Source organism: Miscanthus floridulus, chromosome 9, assembly GCF_019320115.1.
Source record: "Miscanthus floridulus cultivar M001 chromosome 9, ASM1932011v1, whole genome shotgun sequence".
Taxonomy (NCBI): domain Eukaryota; kingdom Viridiplantae; phylum Streptophyta; class Magnoliopsida; order Poales; family Poaceae; genus Miscanthus; species Miscanthus floridulus.
The window spans coordinates 22844344-22863826 of NC_089588.1; the positions used below are offsets into that span (position 1 = coordinate 22844344).

Consider the following 19483-nt stretch of genomic DNA (forward strand, 5'->3'; position numbering starts at 1 on the left):
AATACTTTGCCGAGTGCCCCTGACACGGCGCTTGGGAAAGATTTTTTTTTTGAAATGTCTTTGCCGAGTGCCCCTGGGAAGGCACTCGGTAAAGAGGAAATTTTTTTAAAAAAATTGAAAACCCTCTTTGCCGAGTGCCTTATTCTTGGCACTCGGCAAAGACCCCCTTTGCCGAGTGTCATCCCCCGGCACTCGGCAAAGAATTTTTTTTTGCCTCCAAATTTTTTGTGCAGCCCTTTTAAGATACCAGGAACTCCTAGTTAGAATTTGGGGATTTTTTGTGGCTTTTGATATATTTAGTTACTTTATTTCGTTTACTTGAATTTTTTTGAAAAATACAAATTTGAACTGCACGTGGTACGAATAATGGAATTTAATTATTCAAAAAATGATAGTCATGTTACTGAGTGTAGTGTGAGGCCGTATCCAGGAACGGACCCGAAATTTCGAAGATCTTGTTCACGAAACATGACCGCGAACTTGCGTGCGAAGTATTTTTAAATTCTATAAAAAGCAAACGAAGTCCGAAAGTCATGAAACTTGTTGAGATGTCATGATATCGTATGTGGAGGCTATGATAAAAATTTGAGAAGGTTTGGTGCACGTTGTCACGTACGATGCTTACAAACCAGGACATCTCCACATGTGATATCTGCCCCCGGTCGGCCCTGCCCCCGGCCGCGCCCTGCCCCCGGCCGCGCCATGCCCTGCCCCCGGCCGCGCCATGCCCTGCCCCCGACCGCTGGCCCTGCCCCCGGCCACGCCCTGCCCCCGGCCGCGCCGGCCCTGCCCCCGGCCGTGCCCCATGGACCGCCCGCCCCGACGCCGCCCGTGCTCGACTCCGGTGACCCCGACCCCGACACCGCCCGACCCCGACGCCACCCGTCCCTACCCCCGGCGCCCGTCAGGTATGCCGTCTCTTTTGTTGTTGTCGTGGTAGTGATAGTTGTAGTAGTATTAGTTGTACTAGTAGTGCTAGTGGTAGTAGAAGTATTAGAAGTAGTGGTAGTAGCAGTACAACTAGTGGTAGTAGTAGTACTAGAAGTAGTGGTAGTAGTAGTAGTAGAAGTAGTGGTAGTAGTAGTAGTAGAACTAGTGGTAGTAGTTGTAGCAATAGTGGTGGTAGTAGTAGTCGAACTAGTGGTAGTAGTAGTAGCAATAGTGGAAGTAGTAGTGAAGTAATGGTACTACTTGGATATATTCTTCTGCATGGATTGATATCCAAACTACATGGCTTCTCTTGAGACATATGTGCTTGTCGGCCATCGTGCCGTTGTATTTTGCAGGTTTTGGAAACCTCACCATGCAGGGGAGGTTCTGCCGATTTTTTTTTAAATGACAGTATTTTGTTCCATTTTTGTAGAGAAGAGCCCGTCGAAGCCGATTCGGAGTTCCCGTCGCCGTGCCGGTCTGCCTGCACCGCGTCGCCTCGCCACTGCACCGACCCACCACGGCCCCGCTAGCCTGACTCCGCCGCCACCCTAGGTATAACCCCTCTTTCCGTATCATGGTCGTAGATCGCGTAACCCAGTTAGGCGTCTCCCGTTCGAAAGAGATACGGTTGGAGGTATGCAGAACTTTGCATATCTATGACCGTATCTGTTTTGGATTGTCCACGTTTTTTGGACAGCCCACGGATGCGTAGATGGGTTAGTTTCCATGGTCTGCTCCGGTCCGAGACAGAGTTTCGGCATCACCTCCCTGTTGTTCTCCGGATACGCACTCTTCTTTGGCAGGACGTGTATCTGGAGAACAACGGGGAGGTGCTGCCAAAATTCTATCTCGGATAGGAGTAGAGCATGGAAACTAACCTCATCTACGCATCCACGGGTGAGATTAGGACCTATCCTCACCTATTAGACAGTAGGAACACCATGTAGATGCAATTGATGGTTACATTACTCACTGATACATATGTTAGAGGATGGATGACCGTCAGTGGTTGTACATGGGCTAGAGAAGTCAGATTGATTACACCACGGAATGGATGAACAAGACCGATGCTTTCTTGAACAGTGCATTTGGCAAGGCTGCTAATGGACATTGCCTAGTTTTGTGTCCCTGCAGCAAATGTGGAAATAGGAGAAGGGTGAATAAGGTGGAAATGGGTAAACATCTTGTGAAGAATGGATTTATGCCGGACTACACCCAGTTCCTTTCGCCGTATGTCCTTGTTTCTTCGTCCAACCCCCTTGTTTCTTGTTGGTACAGGGAATTTCTTCGTCAATCCTGGCATGGATCAAGGCAACCTACCCCGCAAGAAAATGATACCCTTCTTTCACGGGGTGCGGGACCAGGGAGCCCCGATTTCATTTGTTGGTTCAAACAGAAAGCCCAAACTGATGCGTCAATAAGTGACGAGCTGAGACAGGTTGCAAATAGCTGTACCGTCAGGGTCAAGTCATTTTCCGGTTATGACGTGAATGGATATCATTTTCACACAGCAAGCTATGAGCAGAGTCGGCCCAATCGAAAAACCATAAACAACGGAGTTGTTACGCCCGGCACTGATGGACTCGACTATTATGGAAGAATTGAAGAAATCTACGAACTATCATTCTATGGTTCCAAACCTCTTACTCCTGTCATATTCAAATGCCACTGGTTTCATCCTAGAGTAACGAGACGGACCCCTAAGCTTGGGCTAGTCGAAATTCGACAGGATTCCGTCTATCCAGGAAAAGATGTCTATATTATGGCTCAACAGGCCGTCCAGGTTTATTATACGTCATACGCGTGCAAAGACACCGAGCATCTTAAGGGTTTGTCTATTGTGCACAAGGTATCGCCACACGGTAAACTACCTGTCCCAAACGATGAAGATTACAACTTCAACCCAAATACATACGACGGAGAGTTCTATCAAGAAGAGGGACTACAAGGGAGGTTTGACATAGACTTAACCGAAGAGATAGGAATGGAAGTAGACAATGAAAGGGATGATGACGAGGACGCTGGAGACGAGGTGCGAAATCTGAAGGACATACAAATGCTTGAGCGATTACGTTTAGGCAATGACAATAAAGACAACATTCCTCCTTCGGATAGTGTTGATGAGTTGGACAATGTTGATAGTGATGACGAGACATATGATCCAGCTAATCTCAATCATGAAGATTATTTCTAATACATGTAATACTATGTTTTTTGTAATTATGTTTTGTTCATTTTTTCACCTATTTCTAATTACGTCTTGTTTTTCTTTTTTATTGCAGGTGATTGAACAAAGATGGCGGGCGACCGTCATAGGTCCGTGAACTCGATTTACCAAAGACCACGCCGGCTGTAGGAGGAGGGGTGGCGGAGGGATCGGACAGGAGGAGGAGGACCGCCAGACGCAGGAGGGGGGCGTCTCCTACCACGCCGTGTGAGGAGGAGCCGGAGGAGGAGGTGGCGCCCGTGGACGAGTCGGACGATGAGTTGGTTCGGCAGACGGACGAGGAAGAGGGGCCGCACGAGGACGATGAGTTGGAGGCGGCAGGCACGGGTTCCGCTTCCTCCGACTCCTCTTCGAGTGTCTACTTGCGAGGTCCCGCGAGCCTCCCACATATTCCGCTTCCTCACCAACGCCTAGTGATTCGCCCCGAAGGGCAAAAGTAAGTAACTTTATATGTTATCACCACTACTTCATATGATATGATGAAAAAAACTAATAATTTTTCTTAATCACTTGTGCAGGAACTGGGTGGTTGTGTCCGGTGGTAACGCACGGCTAGTCAACGGCATCCCGGGTCTTCTGCACAGGCAACACTTCCCCGGCATTGTCACGTACGCATCGAAGACGGAGCTGGCCTACTCGTTTGACCACTACGCCGTCGCCACCGATGCGGAGTACCCTAACAAGGCGGCGTAGGTGAAGGCAGAGCTTTGGGTAAGTCTCTCTCGCACAACATTGCTCAATACGTCGCATTCATTGGACTTTTCTTGAAATAATGAATGAATACATCGCTTTTGTATGCAGACTTATTACAGATGTGAGGAGGGATTTGAGGCCAGGGCGGAGCAGGTGACTACCAAAGCCTGTAAAAAACTTGTCTCCGACATGCATCACGAGGTGCACATCCAGGCCATCGTAACCTACTACGGGTCGAAGCTTGGAGAGAGGAAAACCAAGAAAGACGCAAGAGAGATGCAGCTGGCCCGGGAGCAGTACCTTGAGGTAAATGAAGAACATCAACATTGATTCGTTTTGAGATTAAGTTGGTTTAATTTGATCTTCTTATATGTCCAATACTTGATGACGTGTAGATGATTCCCTGGTGGTGCCAAGCATATCCCGAGTGCTGGGCGATGATGGTGGAGAGATGGTTCACGGAGGAGTACATCAAGATCCACAGGGATGCTGTAACACCCCAAAATTTGCCACTTTTGAAAATAGAGTTAAAATGATTTATTTTTGAATTTTTGAGCACATGAAAACATAGGAAAATAAAATTTTCATTAATTTAAAATTTATCATAAGGTAGAAACGTGTTTGTTGCATTCATGCCAGTCGCACTACGTGTTTCTGTGTGCAAAATGTGTGTGTTTTTACGTTTAGGAGACGACAATCTATCTCTATGAATTTTCCAGCTTCTTTCTGGAATTTAATTCCTACCACCTTCACCTTAATCTTTATGTTTCAAGTTCCCAACAATCTTTTTATGAGCTTCAAATACTTTATTTGGGTTCATCATGTTCCAAAATGTCTCTGAGAATTTTCTCCAAATTTTCGGAGGTCTCAGAGTATTTTCGTGGCTTAAATATTAATTCTGAACTTTTCTAGAATTATTTTATCCATGAAATTAATTAATTCCGAAAATAATAAATCTCTCATTTTTCCAAACGCTCAAAGCCCATGTGCAATAATCCTAGTAAATCTCAAAGGCCCATGCATTTATTTACTAATCGGCTTTAATATTTATTTAGGCCCATTAGTGCAGGCGGATGGTGCAACGTCAATTAGTACCATATCGCTAGTTGACGTGGATGTAGGGAGTTTTTCTTCCTATATATATCTACTGACCCCTTGGGCAAAACATACCAAAACTACCATATGGGGAGCCCCTAGTTTGGGAAATCCCTTGTGTAGTAAATTATATTTTTCCCTACTTCCCTCGCCGCCGTCGCCGCCGCGCTGCCCGTTCGTAGTTGTTCGTTGGTAAGCATCCCCACGTTTTCCTTCCTCTTTGTTAATTACACCATGCCAGTTGATTACCTCTGCTGCATGCTACTTTTCCATGTGTGATATACGTCTACATGCCAACCATGATCTATACCGTATAATACACAAGCAATCACGCCACCATCTCTGCCCTGCTGCCGGCCATGCATGCATGTTCATCACGTCCAGGCCATTCTTTGGTTCATCTCAATCTCTTGTGGCATATAGCACTGATCCCACCTCCGCTGTTGCAGCTCCTGTGCCAAGCCGAAGTAGTGGAGCCACCGGCCTTGCGTTGCCTGGCACCATGCGAGTGTGGGCTCTTCCTCCGGTCGGCCAGCAGGCCAAGCTCCTGGCCATGGCCCTTTTCCTCCCATGCGAGCTCCCGGTGCAGCAGCAGCCATGACCAGGGAGGCCACAATCTGCACGTGATAATGTAGAAGACGAGGTGATTACGAAACTGCCATTAGTTCGTAATTCTTCCATCATTTATTCGTTTTAATTCCGTTTTGCTTCATTCAAATTTCGTTAGGTTCGAATCGAGGTGATGAATCTGTCGACGTTTCCCTTCCTTCCTCTTTTTGCCCTGTAATTCACACAACGCACGGTATTGCCGAGCTCTTGTAGAAAGCCGTCGTCACCGTTACCGTTGCCAAGGTTTGATGAGCCTGCGAGCGGTCAGCTGCTGCGGCGTTGGTCTAGCTCCAAGAAAACACCGCTGCCGGCGAACCTGCCCGTCAACCAGCGCTAGTGAGCCTTTACAAATACTCCTTGTTTCTTTGGTTCATGTCCCGGTGTCGTTTTAGCCGTTGTTGCTGCTCGTGCGTCATCTAGTTTGGCCATAACCGTGTGAAGTACTGCAAGTTCGGTAAGGCATGCTACCGCTATGCTGCATTGCCGCGCACCGCTGTTTTCTGCTACCGGAGTATACGAGCCCAGGTAGCCTGTCCCTTGCTCTCTGTCCCAGTCAGTTTGAGCGAGCTCAGCTGCCCTTGCTCGTGATGCTGTCGAGAGACCTGCCATCCACCATGTCCACATGTGTATGCCTACGTACATCACGCAAGGCAGGGAGGCTTACATGCATGTGAGCAATTAACGTCACCCGTGCATTAATGCGTGGCCCTGTTCCAATTCGCTAGTTAGTTTGATGACGTCGTATGAGGTCATGCATGAGTTTTGGCCGTTTTTCTTTAAGAAAACAAATCCAGAAATACAGTAGAAATACATATCATCCTGAGCCGTCCGTTTTTAGATCAATGGCCCAGATTAAAACATACCCTTTCGCTGTTCTTTTTGCTAAAGAGACCATGTAGTTTTGGAAAATAAACCCACAGTCCAAAACATGTTTACAGATTTTGTTTTTTTCATTTGAAAGCGTATTTTGTTTTTGTTAAGTCTAAAATACGTTTTCAGCTATTTACAGATTTGCCACTGATTTTGGTTTAGCCATAACTTCTCCGTTTTAACTCCGATTCGATCCGTTCAAATTGCGTTAGGTTCATAATTTCATAACCTACATGTTTATACTACTGTTAGATGTGTTTTCAACTTTTAAAATTCATGATTAGATTTAATCTACTATTCGATTAAAAGAAATCCTGTTTAAATCATATCTTCTACGTTTTAACTCCTTTTTGGCCCATTCCAGTTGCGTTAGATTCATAGCGACGAGATCTATGCGTTAGTAATAGTGTTTATCATGTCACTAATACTGGAATTTCATGGTTTGAATCATATCTTAAATAACAATTGTGCAATTGGATTTTATAAATAGAATATGGTTTGTTTTACTTTAGTTTTATAATTCGAATCTAAGTTTGACTTAATTTATATTATCTATACAATATGTTATATATGTTTTATATAATTAAAACACATGAAACTAATAGTTTTATGAGTAGATCTTTCGGTAAATGTATCTTTTTCAACCCGTAGCTCCGATTAGCGTGCTTCTTGTGACTGTGTGTTCATAGCGATGCGTAGAATCGTGTTTCAAACTCTTTTACTTATTTTTCGATGATTGGTGTACTGTTCTGATTTAGTTCTATTGTTTGCTTTGTGTATGATTGTATGGATGCTTGTGTGGTGCTTTATGATTACGTCCAGTCGGTGAGATTTACGTGTTGAATCAAGAAGAAGAAGAACGTTGAAGATTAAAGCTTACCGAAGGATCAGTGTTTTAAGGCAAGTATACCATGGGATCTTCCTTGTTGTCCTATACACCTTTAATCATTTAATTCATACTACATGTGTCTACCTTGACTGCCACTAAGGATATCCTAGTCTTTTGTACTTGTACCTTGATACCTTTGGGGTATTGCATTGGGTAGCTTTGCTAGCGCTCAATTAAAAATCATAATCTTGTAGCTTGACTAATGGTATATGCAATAAACATTAAAAGATGCTTTTTAGCAACATGAAACAAGGGGGCTAGAGCATTGGGCTTTTTTATGGTGCTCTAGATTCCTCTCCCTAAGGACTTATCTATAAGTGATCATCCGGGACTTACAGTATAACTGTGAGGGCTACATGGCCCTGGCTTTAGCTTAGTATGAGGGCCTTTTCTAGCTTATGAGGTTACCTTTATTGGCATAAGAATAGCTTGCCGAATCGAGTATAGGACAGCATCTACTCTTATGTGTATAGCCGTGATGGAATTGTGTCATTCGACGGGGGGGTTCCTATGTCTGTTTGCCGAGTGAATCTAATAGTCCTAACTTGTTAGACGAACCTTTGAAAGGCTTCATAGTGAACCCTGCCAACCTTCCTTGGTAGTGGGTCAAGAGGTTGGCCGCCTCGGCCGAAAGGCTAAATCACGACTCATAGTGAAAGTGTACAACCTCTGTAGAGTGTAAAACTGGTATATCAGCCGTGCTCACGGTCACGAGCGGCCTTGGAACATTTACGGAATAGAAGATGAACACTGATGATAAAGATGCTCACTAATGATTACTGTTTTTGCTATTCATTATTCATGTTTACCTGATCATGTGTTTATATGGGCTTGTAATAAACTTGTTGACACCCAATTGCTAAAAGATGACTCATTAAAAGCTAATCGCAGTTAAACTAGTGTCAGCCTTTTGAGCCTCATGAACCCTATGTTATATTTGTTGAGTACGACATGTACTTACGCTTGCTTTACTTTTCAACACTTTGGAAAAATCCCGGATGGGTACCAGATTGCTAGAGTTTGGAGGAATTGGGCTTGTGATCAACCAGTCAGTTGTCCCTGTGGATTTAGAGTACTTGCCTGAAGATCGGAGTTGTCTTTCCGCTATCTATACTCTGAGGTTATATTCTATATACTAATATGTTATGTATTTAAGCATTGTCTATTGATATTACCCTTATTTGTAGCTATGTGTGAGATTTGACTTACTGGGCTCACATATGGTGTGTATCTGGTTTTGTTCTTAAAACCGGATGCTACAAAGTGGTATCAGAACAATACTGACTGTAGGATGCAAGCCTAGTTTGAAATTAGCCTTAAGATTTTGAAATTGCTATAAAATCCTTGTTCTATAAATCTTGATATTTTCTTCTCCACTATATCTCTATCCTTTTTATCTCCTCCTTGATGCTTATTTTAAAGTCTTTGTTCTCATCTTTACTCCTTGGTTTGATATGCTTTAGAACTGTTTCTCACCACTATCTTGCGTAATCTGAAGATAAGTCTTAGGATTGTTACCCCTAGCATAATGAGGACGATAGTATCGCAAGTGGAGTCAATGATTGAATTATGAATCTTTGTTGCTTGTTGAATTGTCGTTATGCTTATGATTGTTTTGAATCTTTGTAATGATTGTAATGATCTTGTTGGGTGTTCCCACAATTTCATTTAGTCTATAGACCTAAGGTATAAGGATTAATGAAATAAATAGTTGGGGGTATGGTTTTCTTCTGTTTCCTCTATCCTGTCTTTTTGGAGCAGTCTGCACCCTTCGGCTTATATCTCTAATCTTGGATAATAAAAAATCATGAAAAAATTCTGGACAATAGTAGACTTCAATATCTTTCTCTGAGCAAAAGAATCACATTGATAGCTATTTTGGTTATGGAGATACGAAAATCACAAGGCGATGCATCTGTGCTGTTTGAAACCTGGAAAAGTTTCTGTTGTGCACTGTTTTCAACCTCCTAAACTGCATAATTTGGAAAAGTGTTCTATAAGGAAGTTGTGGAGAATTTGATAATCTTTCCAACAATATAAGCTACAACTTCATTGGATTAACAGAACAGGAGTTACAGCTGATTTACTGTGCTGCTGTTTTTCATCTCGCGAGGAATTTCAGGTTTTTTTTGTTCTTGCCCATACACAAGAGTCTCATTGGGATGTCAGGACATTGTGATACTAGTTAGATCATATGGAAGAAGGTGCAAGATATACTTTGGTGCCCCTGGTTTATCTTTTCTTAAGGGGGGTAGCCAAGTTGAAGAATTTGCAAGCAAAAGTATCCTACGTTCTAGTTTGCGCAGCGAAAGCGTGGTGGTACCCAAAGATGTGAGAGAAACTCAGAGTCTCAATAAGGTTGATTAAAGGTTCAAGGAAGGTTTAACCAAGATCATCAAGATATTAATAATGCTACTGGAAGAGGTTTTAAGTTAGTTTGGATCAAAAGACCTCAGCTAAGTGTTTGAAGGAGTCCAAGAATGGGTTGGAGTAAAACCTATGCATTAGCTTTGCCAAATCAGGACAAGGGCTTTATGTCCACTAGGATGCACTTTATCAAGGTGTGGAATGTGTCCTTATGCATGAAGAAAAGTTGTACCTTGTTCATTAAGTCAGCTAAGGAAGCGTGAGTTAAACTACCTAACATGTTATCTATGGAGCATGAAGTAATATCTTCTTGGAAGTGAAAGTGACATATAGGATGATCACAAGAATCTACAGGACATCTTCACCAAGTTGGTCTTGAGCTTGTGATATCTTTGTTGGAATGAGATTGATTATGACTTAGAAAAGTGCTATCACTTGGAGAAGCAAAAAGTCATGGCCGATGCCCTTAGCAATGGAGAATTGTGCTAAGAAGGTTCGGGTGACACCAAGGACTAACAATTGCATTCCAAGTTCGAGCAATTTAATCGGAATCACTATTGTTTTGAAGATTGGTAGTAGAATTTCCTTCTGACCAAGAGATTCGTCAGGTTTCATTGGAAGGTGGATATTTTAAGGAAGAGAATTAGTACTAAAGGAAATGTGGCTTAGTAATTGGAGTTACCTGGGAATTTCTCAAGGTACCTATTATAATCTTGGAGTTAGTTAGGCAAATTACTTCAAGTAAGGTCAACAGGTATGCAAAATAAAGTGGGATCCTTATTAAGACGATGGAACGACATGATGAAGTAAAGAAGAATCCAAAGACGGAGTATCCCTATCTCTTAGTCGACGTCTTCCGAATCTCGGGGACGAGATTCATCTGAAGGGGGGGTAGAATTGTAACACCTCAAAATTTGCCACTTTTGAAAATAGAGTTAAAATGATTTATTTTTGAATTTTTGAGCACATGAAAACATAGGAAAATAAAATTTTCATTAATTTAAAATTTATCATAAGGTAGAAACGTGTTTGTTGCATTCATGCCGGTCGCACTACGTGTTTCTGTGTGCAAAATGTGTGTGTTTTTACGTTTAGGAGACGACAATCTATCTCTATGAATTTTCCAGCTTCTTTCTGGAATTTAATTCCTACCACCTTCACCTTAATCGTTATGTTTCAAGTTCCCAACAATCTTTTTATGAGCTTCAAATACTTTATTTGGGTTCATCATGTTCCAAAATGTCTCTGAGAATTTTCTCCAAATTTTTGGAGGTCTCAGAGTATTTTCGTGGCTTAAATATTAATTCTGGACTTTTCTAGAATTATTTTATCCATGAAATTAATTAATTCCGAAAATAATAAATCTCTCATTTTTCCAAACGCTCAAAGCCCATGTGCAATAATCCTAGTAAATCTCAAAGGCCCATGCATTTATTTACTAATCGGCTTTAATATTTATTTAGGCCCATTAGTGCAGGCGGATGGTGCAACATCAATTAGTACCATATCGCTAGTTGACGTGGATGTAGAGAGTTTTTCTTCCTATATATATCTACTGACCCCTTGGGCAAAGCATACCAAAACTACCATATGGGGAGCCCCTAGTTTGGGAAATCCCTTGTGTAGTAAATTATATTTTTCCCTACTTCCCTCGCCGCCGTCGCCGCCGCGCTGCCCGTTCGTAGTTGTTCGTTGGTAAGCATCCCCACGTTTTCCTTCCTCTTTGTTAATTACACCATGCCAGTTGATTACCTCTGCTGCATGCTACTTTTCCATGTGTGATATACGTCTACATGCCAACCATGATCTATACCGTATAATACACAAGCAATCACGCCACCATCTCTGCCCTGCTGCCGGCCATGCATGCATGTTCATCACGTCCAGGCCATTCTTTGGTTCATCTCAATCTCTTGTGGCATATAGCACTGATCCCACCTCCGCTGTTGCAGCTCCTGTGCCAAGCCGAAGTAGTGGAGCCACCGGCCTTGCGTTGCCTGGCACCATGCGGACGGCCCTGCCGGGCGAGTGTGGGCTCTTCCTCCGGTCGGCCAGCAGGCCAAGCTCCTGGCCATGGCCCTTTTCCTCCCATGCGAGCTCCCGGTGCAGCAGCAGCCATGACCAGGGAGGCCACAATCTGCACGTGATAATGTAGAAGACGAGGTGATTACGAAACTGCCATTAGTTCGTAATTCTTCCATCATTTATTCGTTTTAATTCCGTTTTGCTTCATTCAAATTTCGTTAGGTTCGAATCGAGGTGATGAATCTGTCGACGTTTCCCTTCCTTCCTCTTTTTGCCCTGTAATTCACACAACGCACGGTATTGCCGAGCTCTTGTAGAAAGCCGTCGTCACCGTTACCGTTGCCAAGGTTTGATGAGCCTGCGAGCGGTCAGCTGCTGCGGCGTTGGTCTAGCTCCAAGAAAACACCGCTGCCGGCGAACCTGCCCGTCAACCAGCGCTAGTGAGCCTTTACAAATACTCCTTGTTTCTTTGGTTCATGTCCCGGTGTCGTTTTAGCCGTTGTTGCTGCTCGTGCGTCATCTAGTTTGGCCATAACCGTGTGAAGTACTGCAAGTTCGGTAAGGCATGCTACCGCTATGCTGCATTGCCGCGCACCGCTGTTTTCTGCTACCGGAGTATACGAGCCCAGGTAGCCTGTCCCTTGCTCTCTGTCCCAGTCAGTTTGAGCGAGCTCAGCTGCCCTTGCTCGTGATGCTGTCGAGAGACCTGCCATCCACCATGTCCACATGTGTATGCCTACGTACATCACGCAAGGCAGGGAGGCTTACATGCATGTGAGCAATTAACGTCACCCGTGCATTAATGCGTGGCCCTGTTCCAATTCGCTAGTTAGTTTGATGACGTCGTATGAGGTCATGCATGAGTTTTGGCCGTTTTTCTTTAAGAAAACAAATCCAGAAATACAGTAGAAATACATATCATCCTGAGCCGTCCGTTTTTAGATCAATGGCCCAGATTAAAACATACCCTTTCGCTGTTCTTTTTGCTAAAGAGACCATGTAGTTTTGGAAAATAAACCCACAGTCCAAAACATGTTTACAGATTTTGTTTTTTTCATTTGAAAGCGTATTTTGTTTTTGTTAAGTCTAAAATACGTTTTCAGCTATTTACAGATTTGCCACTGATTTTGGTTTAGCCATAACTTCTCCGTTTTAACTCCGATTCGATCCGTTCAAATTGCGTTAGGTTCATAATTTCATAACCTACATGTTTATACTACTGTTAGATGTGTTTTCAACTTTTAAAATTCATGATTAGATTTAATCTACTATTCGATTAAAAGAAATCCTGTTTAAATCATATCTTCTACGTTTTAACTCCTTTTTGGCCCATTCCAGTTACGTTAGATTCATAGCGACGAGATCTATGCGTTAGTAATAGTGTTTATCATGTCACTAATACTGGAATTTCATGGTTTGAATCATATATTAAATAACAATTGTGCAACTGAATTTTATAAATAGAATATGGTTTGTTTTACTTTAGTTTTATAATTCGAATTTAAGTTTGACTTAATTTATATTATCTATACAATATGTTATATATGTTTTATATAATTCAAACACATGAAACTAATAGTTTTATGAGTAGATCTTTCGGTAAATGTATCTTTTTCAATCCGTAGCTCCGATTAGCGTGCTTCTTGCGACTGTGTGTTCATAGCGATGCGTAGAATCGTGTTTCAAACTCTTTTACTTATTTTTCGATGATTGGTGTACTGTTCTGATTTAGTTCTATTGTTTGCTTTGTGTATGATTGTATGGATGCTTGTGTGGTGCTTTATGATTACGTCCAGTCGGTGAGATTTACGTGTTGAATCAAGAAGAAGAAGAACGTTGAAGATTAAAGCTTACCGAAGGATCAGTGTTTTAAGGCAAGTATACCATGGGATCTTCCTTGTTGTCCTATACACCTTTAATCATTTAATTCATACTACATGTGTCTACCTTGACTGCCACTAAGGATATCCTAGTCTTTTGTACTTGTACCTTGATACCTTTGGGGTATTGCATTGGGTAGCTTTGCTAGCGCTCAATTAAAGATCATAATCTTGTAGCTTGACTAATGGTATATGCAATAAACATTAAAAGATGCTTTTTAGCAACATGAAACAAGGGGGCTAGAGCATTGGGCTTTTTTATGGTGCTCTAGATTCCTCTCCCTAAGGACTTATCTATAAGTGATCATCCGGGACTTACAGTATAACTGTGAGGGCTACATGGCCCTGGCTTTAGCTTAGTATGAGGGCCTTTTCTAGCTTATGAGGTTACCTTTATTGGCATAAGAATGGCTTGCCGAATCGGGTATAGGACAGCATCTACTCTTATGTGTATAGCCGTGATGGAATTGTGTCATTCGACGGGGGGGTTCCTATGTCTGTTTGCCGAGTGAATCTAATAGTCCTAACTTGTTAGACGAACCTTTGAAAGGCTTCATAGTGAACCCTGCCAACCTTCCTTGGTAGTGGGTCAAGAGGTTGGCCGCCTCGGCCGAAAGGCTAAATCACGACTCATAGTGAAAGTGTACAACCTCTGTAGAGTGTAAAACTGGTATATCAGCCGTGCTCACGGTCACGAGCGGCCTTGGAACATTTACGGAATAGAAGATGAACACTGATGATAAAGATGCTCACTAATGATTACTGTTTTTGCTATTCATTATTCATGTTTACCTGATCATGTGTTTATATGGGCTTGTAATAAACTTGTTGACACCCAATTGCTAAAAGATGACTCATTAAAAGCTAATCGCAGTTAAACCAGTGTCAGCCTTTTGAGCCTCATGAACCCTATGTTATATTTGTTGAGTACGACATGTACTTACGCTTGCTTTACTTTTCAACACTTTAGAAAAATCCTGGATGGGTACCAGATTGCTAGAGTTTGGAGGAATTGGGCTTGTGATCAACCAGTCAGTTGTCCCTGTGGATTTAGAGTACTTGCCTGAAGATCGGAGTTGTCTTTCCGCTATCTATACTCTGAGGTTATATTCTATATACTAATACGTTATGTATTTAAGCATTGTCTATTGATATTACCCTTATTTGTAGCTATCTGTGAGATTTGACTTCCTGGGCTCACATATGGTGTGTATCTAGTTTTGTTCTTAAAACCAGATGCTACAGATGCCCGGGACCTTCGTTTGCAGATGCAAGGTCCAGCACACCATCAAGGTAGCCGTAGCCTCGCCGGATAGAAACAAACATGGGTACGCGAATTCATTTATCTATTATGACGCTCAGTTCTGCCTGATTTCTAATCATCGTGCTGTCTTTCTCGCAGTCGGCGTCACATAGTGGTCAGGCTTGCTCGGACTTCCAGGCATGGTGTATGGCCCACAAGGGCAAGGCGACGTCCGATGTCTCCTTCAACCTGGAGGACCCGCCCGAGGCATATATGAACCCAAGCGTCCACTCCCGCATCAGTGAGTACACTGAGGTGGCGAGGTCGCTCCATGGGTCAGACCACGATCCGAGCACCCAAGACTTCGATGGAGAGGCCGTCATGAGGGCGGGGCAAGGCAAGAAGCATGGGCGGTTCTGGCTTGGCGACGGCGTCATCGACACGGCCTCTACTCCCTCTCTCTCCCAGATCCGAGCACGGAGCACGAGCGAGAGCCCGGCCATTCGCACACGACCGACCGCTGCACAGCACCGAGTCGACGCACTCGAGGTTATTCCTGTTTTACTCGTCATACATTGATCTTTACACACCTTAATTAGCTTTGCATTACTGAAACATTGGAGTGAAATATTGCAGGCCCGGCTGGAACATGAAATGAGGCAACGTCAGGAGCTGGAGGCCGGGCACCAGAGGATGGCGGCCCAGCTAGAAGCCGAGCGGGCCGAGCGGGAAGCCGAGCGGGCCGAGCGGTAGGCCCAGGCGCAGAGGCTGACGGACGTTATGGAGTTCCTACAAGGGCTTGGGCAACGTGTGGGCTTCTCTCTGCCAGCTGGGCTGTTGGTTCCACCTCTACCTCCGCGTCCTGCAGCTCTAGCTACTCCTGTGAGTATGAAAGTTTTTTACTTTTGCTTGTGCTTTGCTTGTATGGCCTCTACCTTCCTAGATTAGATATTCAAATAATCTTGTCTCACATGCAATCTTTTCTCCTTTGTGCAGTCTCCATCTGATGGTGGTTCGAATAATCCACCTCATGCACCTCCAAATGATGGAATTGGGCCTTCACCACAGTCGTAGTGGCCGAGATGAGTGCACGTTGTATTTTTTTTCATTTGTTGTTCACTTGGTGATGGATTTGTGATATACTTGTGATGCACTTGTGGACTTTGATGGACTTGTGGATTTATTTGGATGGACTTGAGCACTTATTATTATATATGTGATATATATTGTGATGGATGTGATATGTGCGGATGGATGTGTAGATGGATGAGATATATATGTGATGGATGAGATATATATGTGATGAATGAGATATATATGTGATGGATGAGATATATGATTGTATGAATTTATTTGTCATGATGGAATGTAAAAAAAATAAAAATGACCGTTTTGGGTCACTTTGCCGAGTGTTGCACTCGGCAAAGGACCCCTTTGCTGAGTGCCATGGTCACAGCACTCGGCAAAGCTAGAAAAATGGGCTGTCGAAAAAGAATTTTTTTAACAAAAATTCAAACTTTGCCGAGTGCCGGCCAGAGGACACTCGGCAAAGAATTTTTTAAAAAAATCAACCTTTGCCGAGTGCCGGCAAGAGGGCACTCGGCAAAGAATTTTTTTAAAAAAAAAATTCAAACTTTGCCGAGTGCCGGCCAGAGGGCACTCGGCAAAGAATTTAAAAAAAAATTCAAACTTTGCCGAGTGCCGGACAGAGGGCACTCGGCAAAGAATTTAAAAAAAATCAAACTTTACCGAGTGCCGGCCAGAGGGCACTCGGCAAAGAATTTTTTTTAAAAAAAAATTCAAACTTTGCCGAGTGCCGGCAAGAGGGCACTCGGCAAAGAATTAAAAAAATTTTAAACTTTGCCGAGTGTCGGCCGAGGGGCACTCGGCAAAGAATTTTTTTAAAAAAATAATAAAAAAATCTTTGCCGAGTGTCTGCAGGGTTGGCACACGGCAAAGCCACCGTCAACGGGGCCAGCGCCGTGACGGTCGGGGCACTTGGCAAAGTCTTTGCCGAGTGCCCGATAAAAGACACTCGACAAAGAGGACTTTGCCGATTAATTTTTTGCCGTGTGTTCTTTACCGAGTGCCGCACTCGGCAAAGGCTTTGCCGAGTGCAATTTGGCCTTTGAACCTGAATCCAGTTGTGACTCTTGTTTTGATGTGTATTAGGGCGGTAATATTGAGAAAGCTACCGACTGGATTTTCAGCCACCCCGAAGCATCGAGCTGAGCATCTGCTGATTCTTCCAATAGCAATGCTACTGCTGATGACGCATACATTCCAGATGGAAGTGGCAGTGATATAGATATATGTTTTGTTTCGTAATATGAGTCTGTTTGTTATTATTGTGATTCTTGTACTATAGAAGATGTTTAGAAACTTTTGGCTAAACAATTTTGTTTGGGCCACAATATTACAGTCAAGTTTGTCAGGATACTTGATCATGTATTTTACTCGTCACAGGATGATTTGGGGGAGCACGTGTTGGTAATTTGAATTTTTTTGGCGGAAAAATGTACTGTAGGGGCGGCTAGTACTGTAGCCGCCCCTACAAATCGATTTGTAGGGGCGGCTGGTACTGTAGCCGCCTCTACAAATCGATTTAAAGGGGCGGCTGATAACACCAGCCGCCCCTACAAATCGATTTGTAGGGGCGGTCTGGGAACCGCCCCTACAAATGCATGATTTGTAGAGACGGTATGGTAGGGGCGGCTGGCCGAACCGCCCCTACAAATGCGCATTAGCCGCCCCTGGAAATCATATCTGACGTAGTGGGCACGTAACCTTTAGCACCATATGTATAACACAAAGCTTACTTTAATCATTTTCCTATGGTCCAGTCTAGATTGTTATCTGCCTTGTGTCCCAGTTACAAAACATTACATAATATCTAAGAACACATAACAACTATTCATATAGTGCATACTGCTAACATAAGGGAACTTCGCCCTTAGTAATCCTAGCTATGCTCTCTTTCTCTTTCGGACTCCATTAGTAAATGACCTATCTTGGTGAGTTTAAATTGACAAACATAAGAGGCAACACCAACATAATCTTAATACCTAGACGAGGGAATTTAGAAACCAGCTGACACTAGTTGCATTTGGAATTTGTCGCAGACTTCTAGAGTGTATCATGAACATATTACAATATTGTTTACCATGCATGACCTGGTACATGACTTCGCGGTACTAAAATTGGACGATAAATTTCTGGATGCTAGTAAACAAGGCAGTATTCGGGGAGGCAGCTGCCTCTTTGCACTGCTCACTGATTGTAGCAAGTCGCTGGGATTATCCTTGGGTGACAAGCATCGCAAGCTATTTACCTCATCTCGTTAGTGTTTCATTATGGAATTGCCCAGCTGCAAGAGTTTGCCGCCACTCGGTCAACTAGGAAACCTTCAGGAGCTGCATATCGAGCAAATGGACAGCATCTCAAAGATTGGCGCGGACTTCTACGGCTGCACGGCGGGAGCTTTTCCCAAACTGAGAACTTTTCGTTTATTCAGAATGGAAAGCCTTGAAGAGTGGAATACGGAATACTCCGGTGGTGGTGGTGAGGGTGGCTCACATGTTCTGATGTTCCCTATACTAACCCTTTTGGAAGTAAGAGACAGCCCTAAGCTGAGGATAAAGCCGTGCCTTCCTAGAGGTGACTACTACTTGGACATAAGGAGTTGCGACGAGGTACTATACTACTCACCATTGGAAGAGACATGCAACGTCATCCCCGAAGAACTCTCCTACCCGGCTCCAAAAGGTCTTTTTGTGTATTACAGCGAGCAGCCTCTGCATAAGTGGAGCTTGCTCCACCAGTACCATGGGTTCAAGTACTTGGGCATCGAGCAATGCAGTGACCTCACATGCAGCTCAGCAGAGACTATCCGAGGTCTCTCATCCCTCGAGACTTTGTCTGTGCAAGATTCCAAAACCATTACAGCTGTGCCGGACTGGTTGGGGGATCTAACCAGTCTCATCAGAGTTGAGATAGTCAACTGCTCTGGCATCCAAACTCTGCCAGAGAGCATACAGCAACTCACTAATGTCGAAGAGCTAATAGTTTCAGGCTGCCCTGATCTAGTGCGGTGGTGCAAATCAGAAAGCTCTACGACCCTAGCTCACATCGAGTTTAAGGTATACACGATATACCCGGCCAAGCTATATTTTGCGGGCGCTACTCCTTTTGCACATTGATATAGGTTTGCACTTTGTTTTGCATATCAGGATTCAGGGATGCTTGTAAACTCACTTTCTTCCAATGACCTTTTTTTTCAGGAATTCGATAATTGACATGCTACCAATATAGTCAACTCCATTTGGTTATCAACCTGTTCCCTCACAAGATGAATCTAAGGACCCAGTCACCCAGACCCACCCATTTGAAATCTCGATCCTTTCATCAAGTCCGGTCCTTGCGAGGGCCGAGCAGCATCCTGGCCCTGTAATTAACCGAACCCCAATCAGCCATTGCTGCAGACTGCAGTACCTTGGACGCTCACTTGGAAAGCAATGAAGTTAGAATATGTTGGTTCTCAAACTAAGTTGTGTGATGCCGATTAAATACGGGAAATAAGTTTGCAATACTCCTATTATTGGGTAATCTACTCGGTGCTCCACGGAGGCAAATGCCGGCCCGGATGGTGATAT

At 43.6% G+C, this 19483-nt stretch overlaps 2 protein-coding genes across 2 annotated transcripts in view; both read left to right on the forward strand.

Moving 5' to 3' along the window:
* LOC136479461 (ubiquitin carboxyl-terminal hydrolase 14-like) overlaps positions 1-17063 on the forward strand; it is a 37447-nt gene extending 20384 nt beyond the window's left edge. Inside the window, exon 11 of the mRNA XM_066477327.1 lies at positions 17004-17063. Within this exon, the coding sequence (XP_066333424.1) occupies positions 17004-17063 (60 nt within the window). The remainder of the gene's footprint in view (positions 1-17003) is intronic.
* A 1196-nt stretch (positions 17064-18259) lies between these two features.
* LOC136479462 (uncharacterized) lies at positions 18260-19126 on the forward strand. Its single transcript, XM_066477328.1, has 2 exons — positions 18260-18970; positions 19061-19126. Exons 1-2 carry the CDS (start codon positions 18260-18262, stop codon positions 19124-19126), a joined length of 777 nt encoding a protein of 258 aa, XP_066333425.1.
* Positions 19127-19483: the final 357 nt, after the last annotated feature.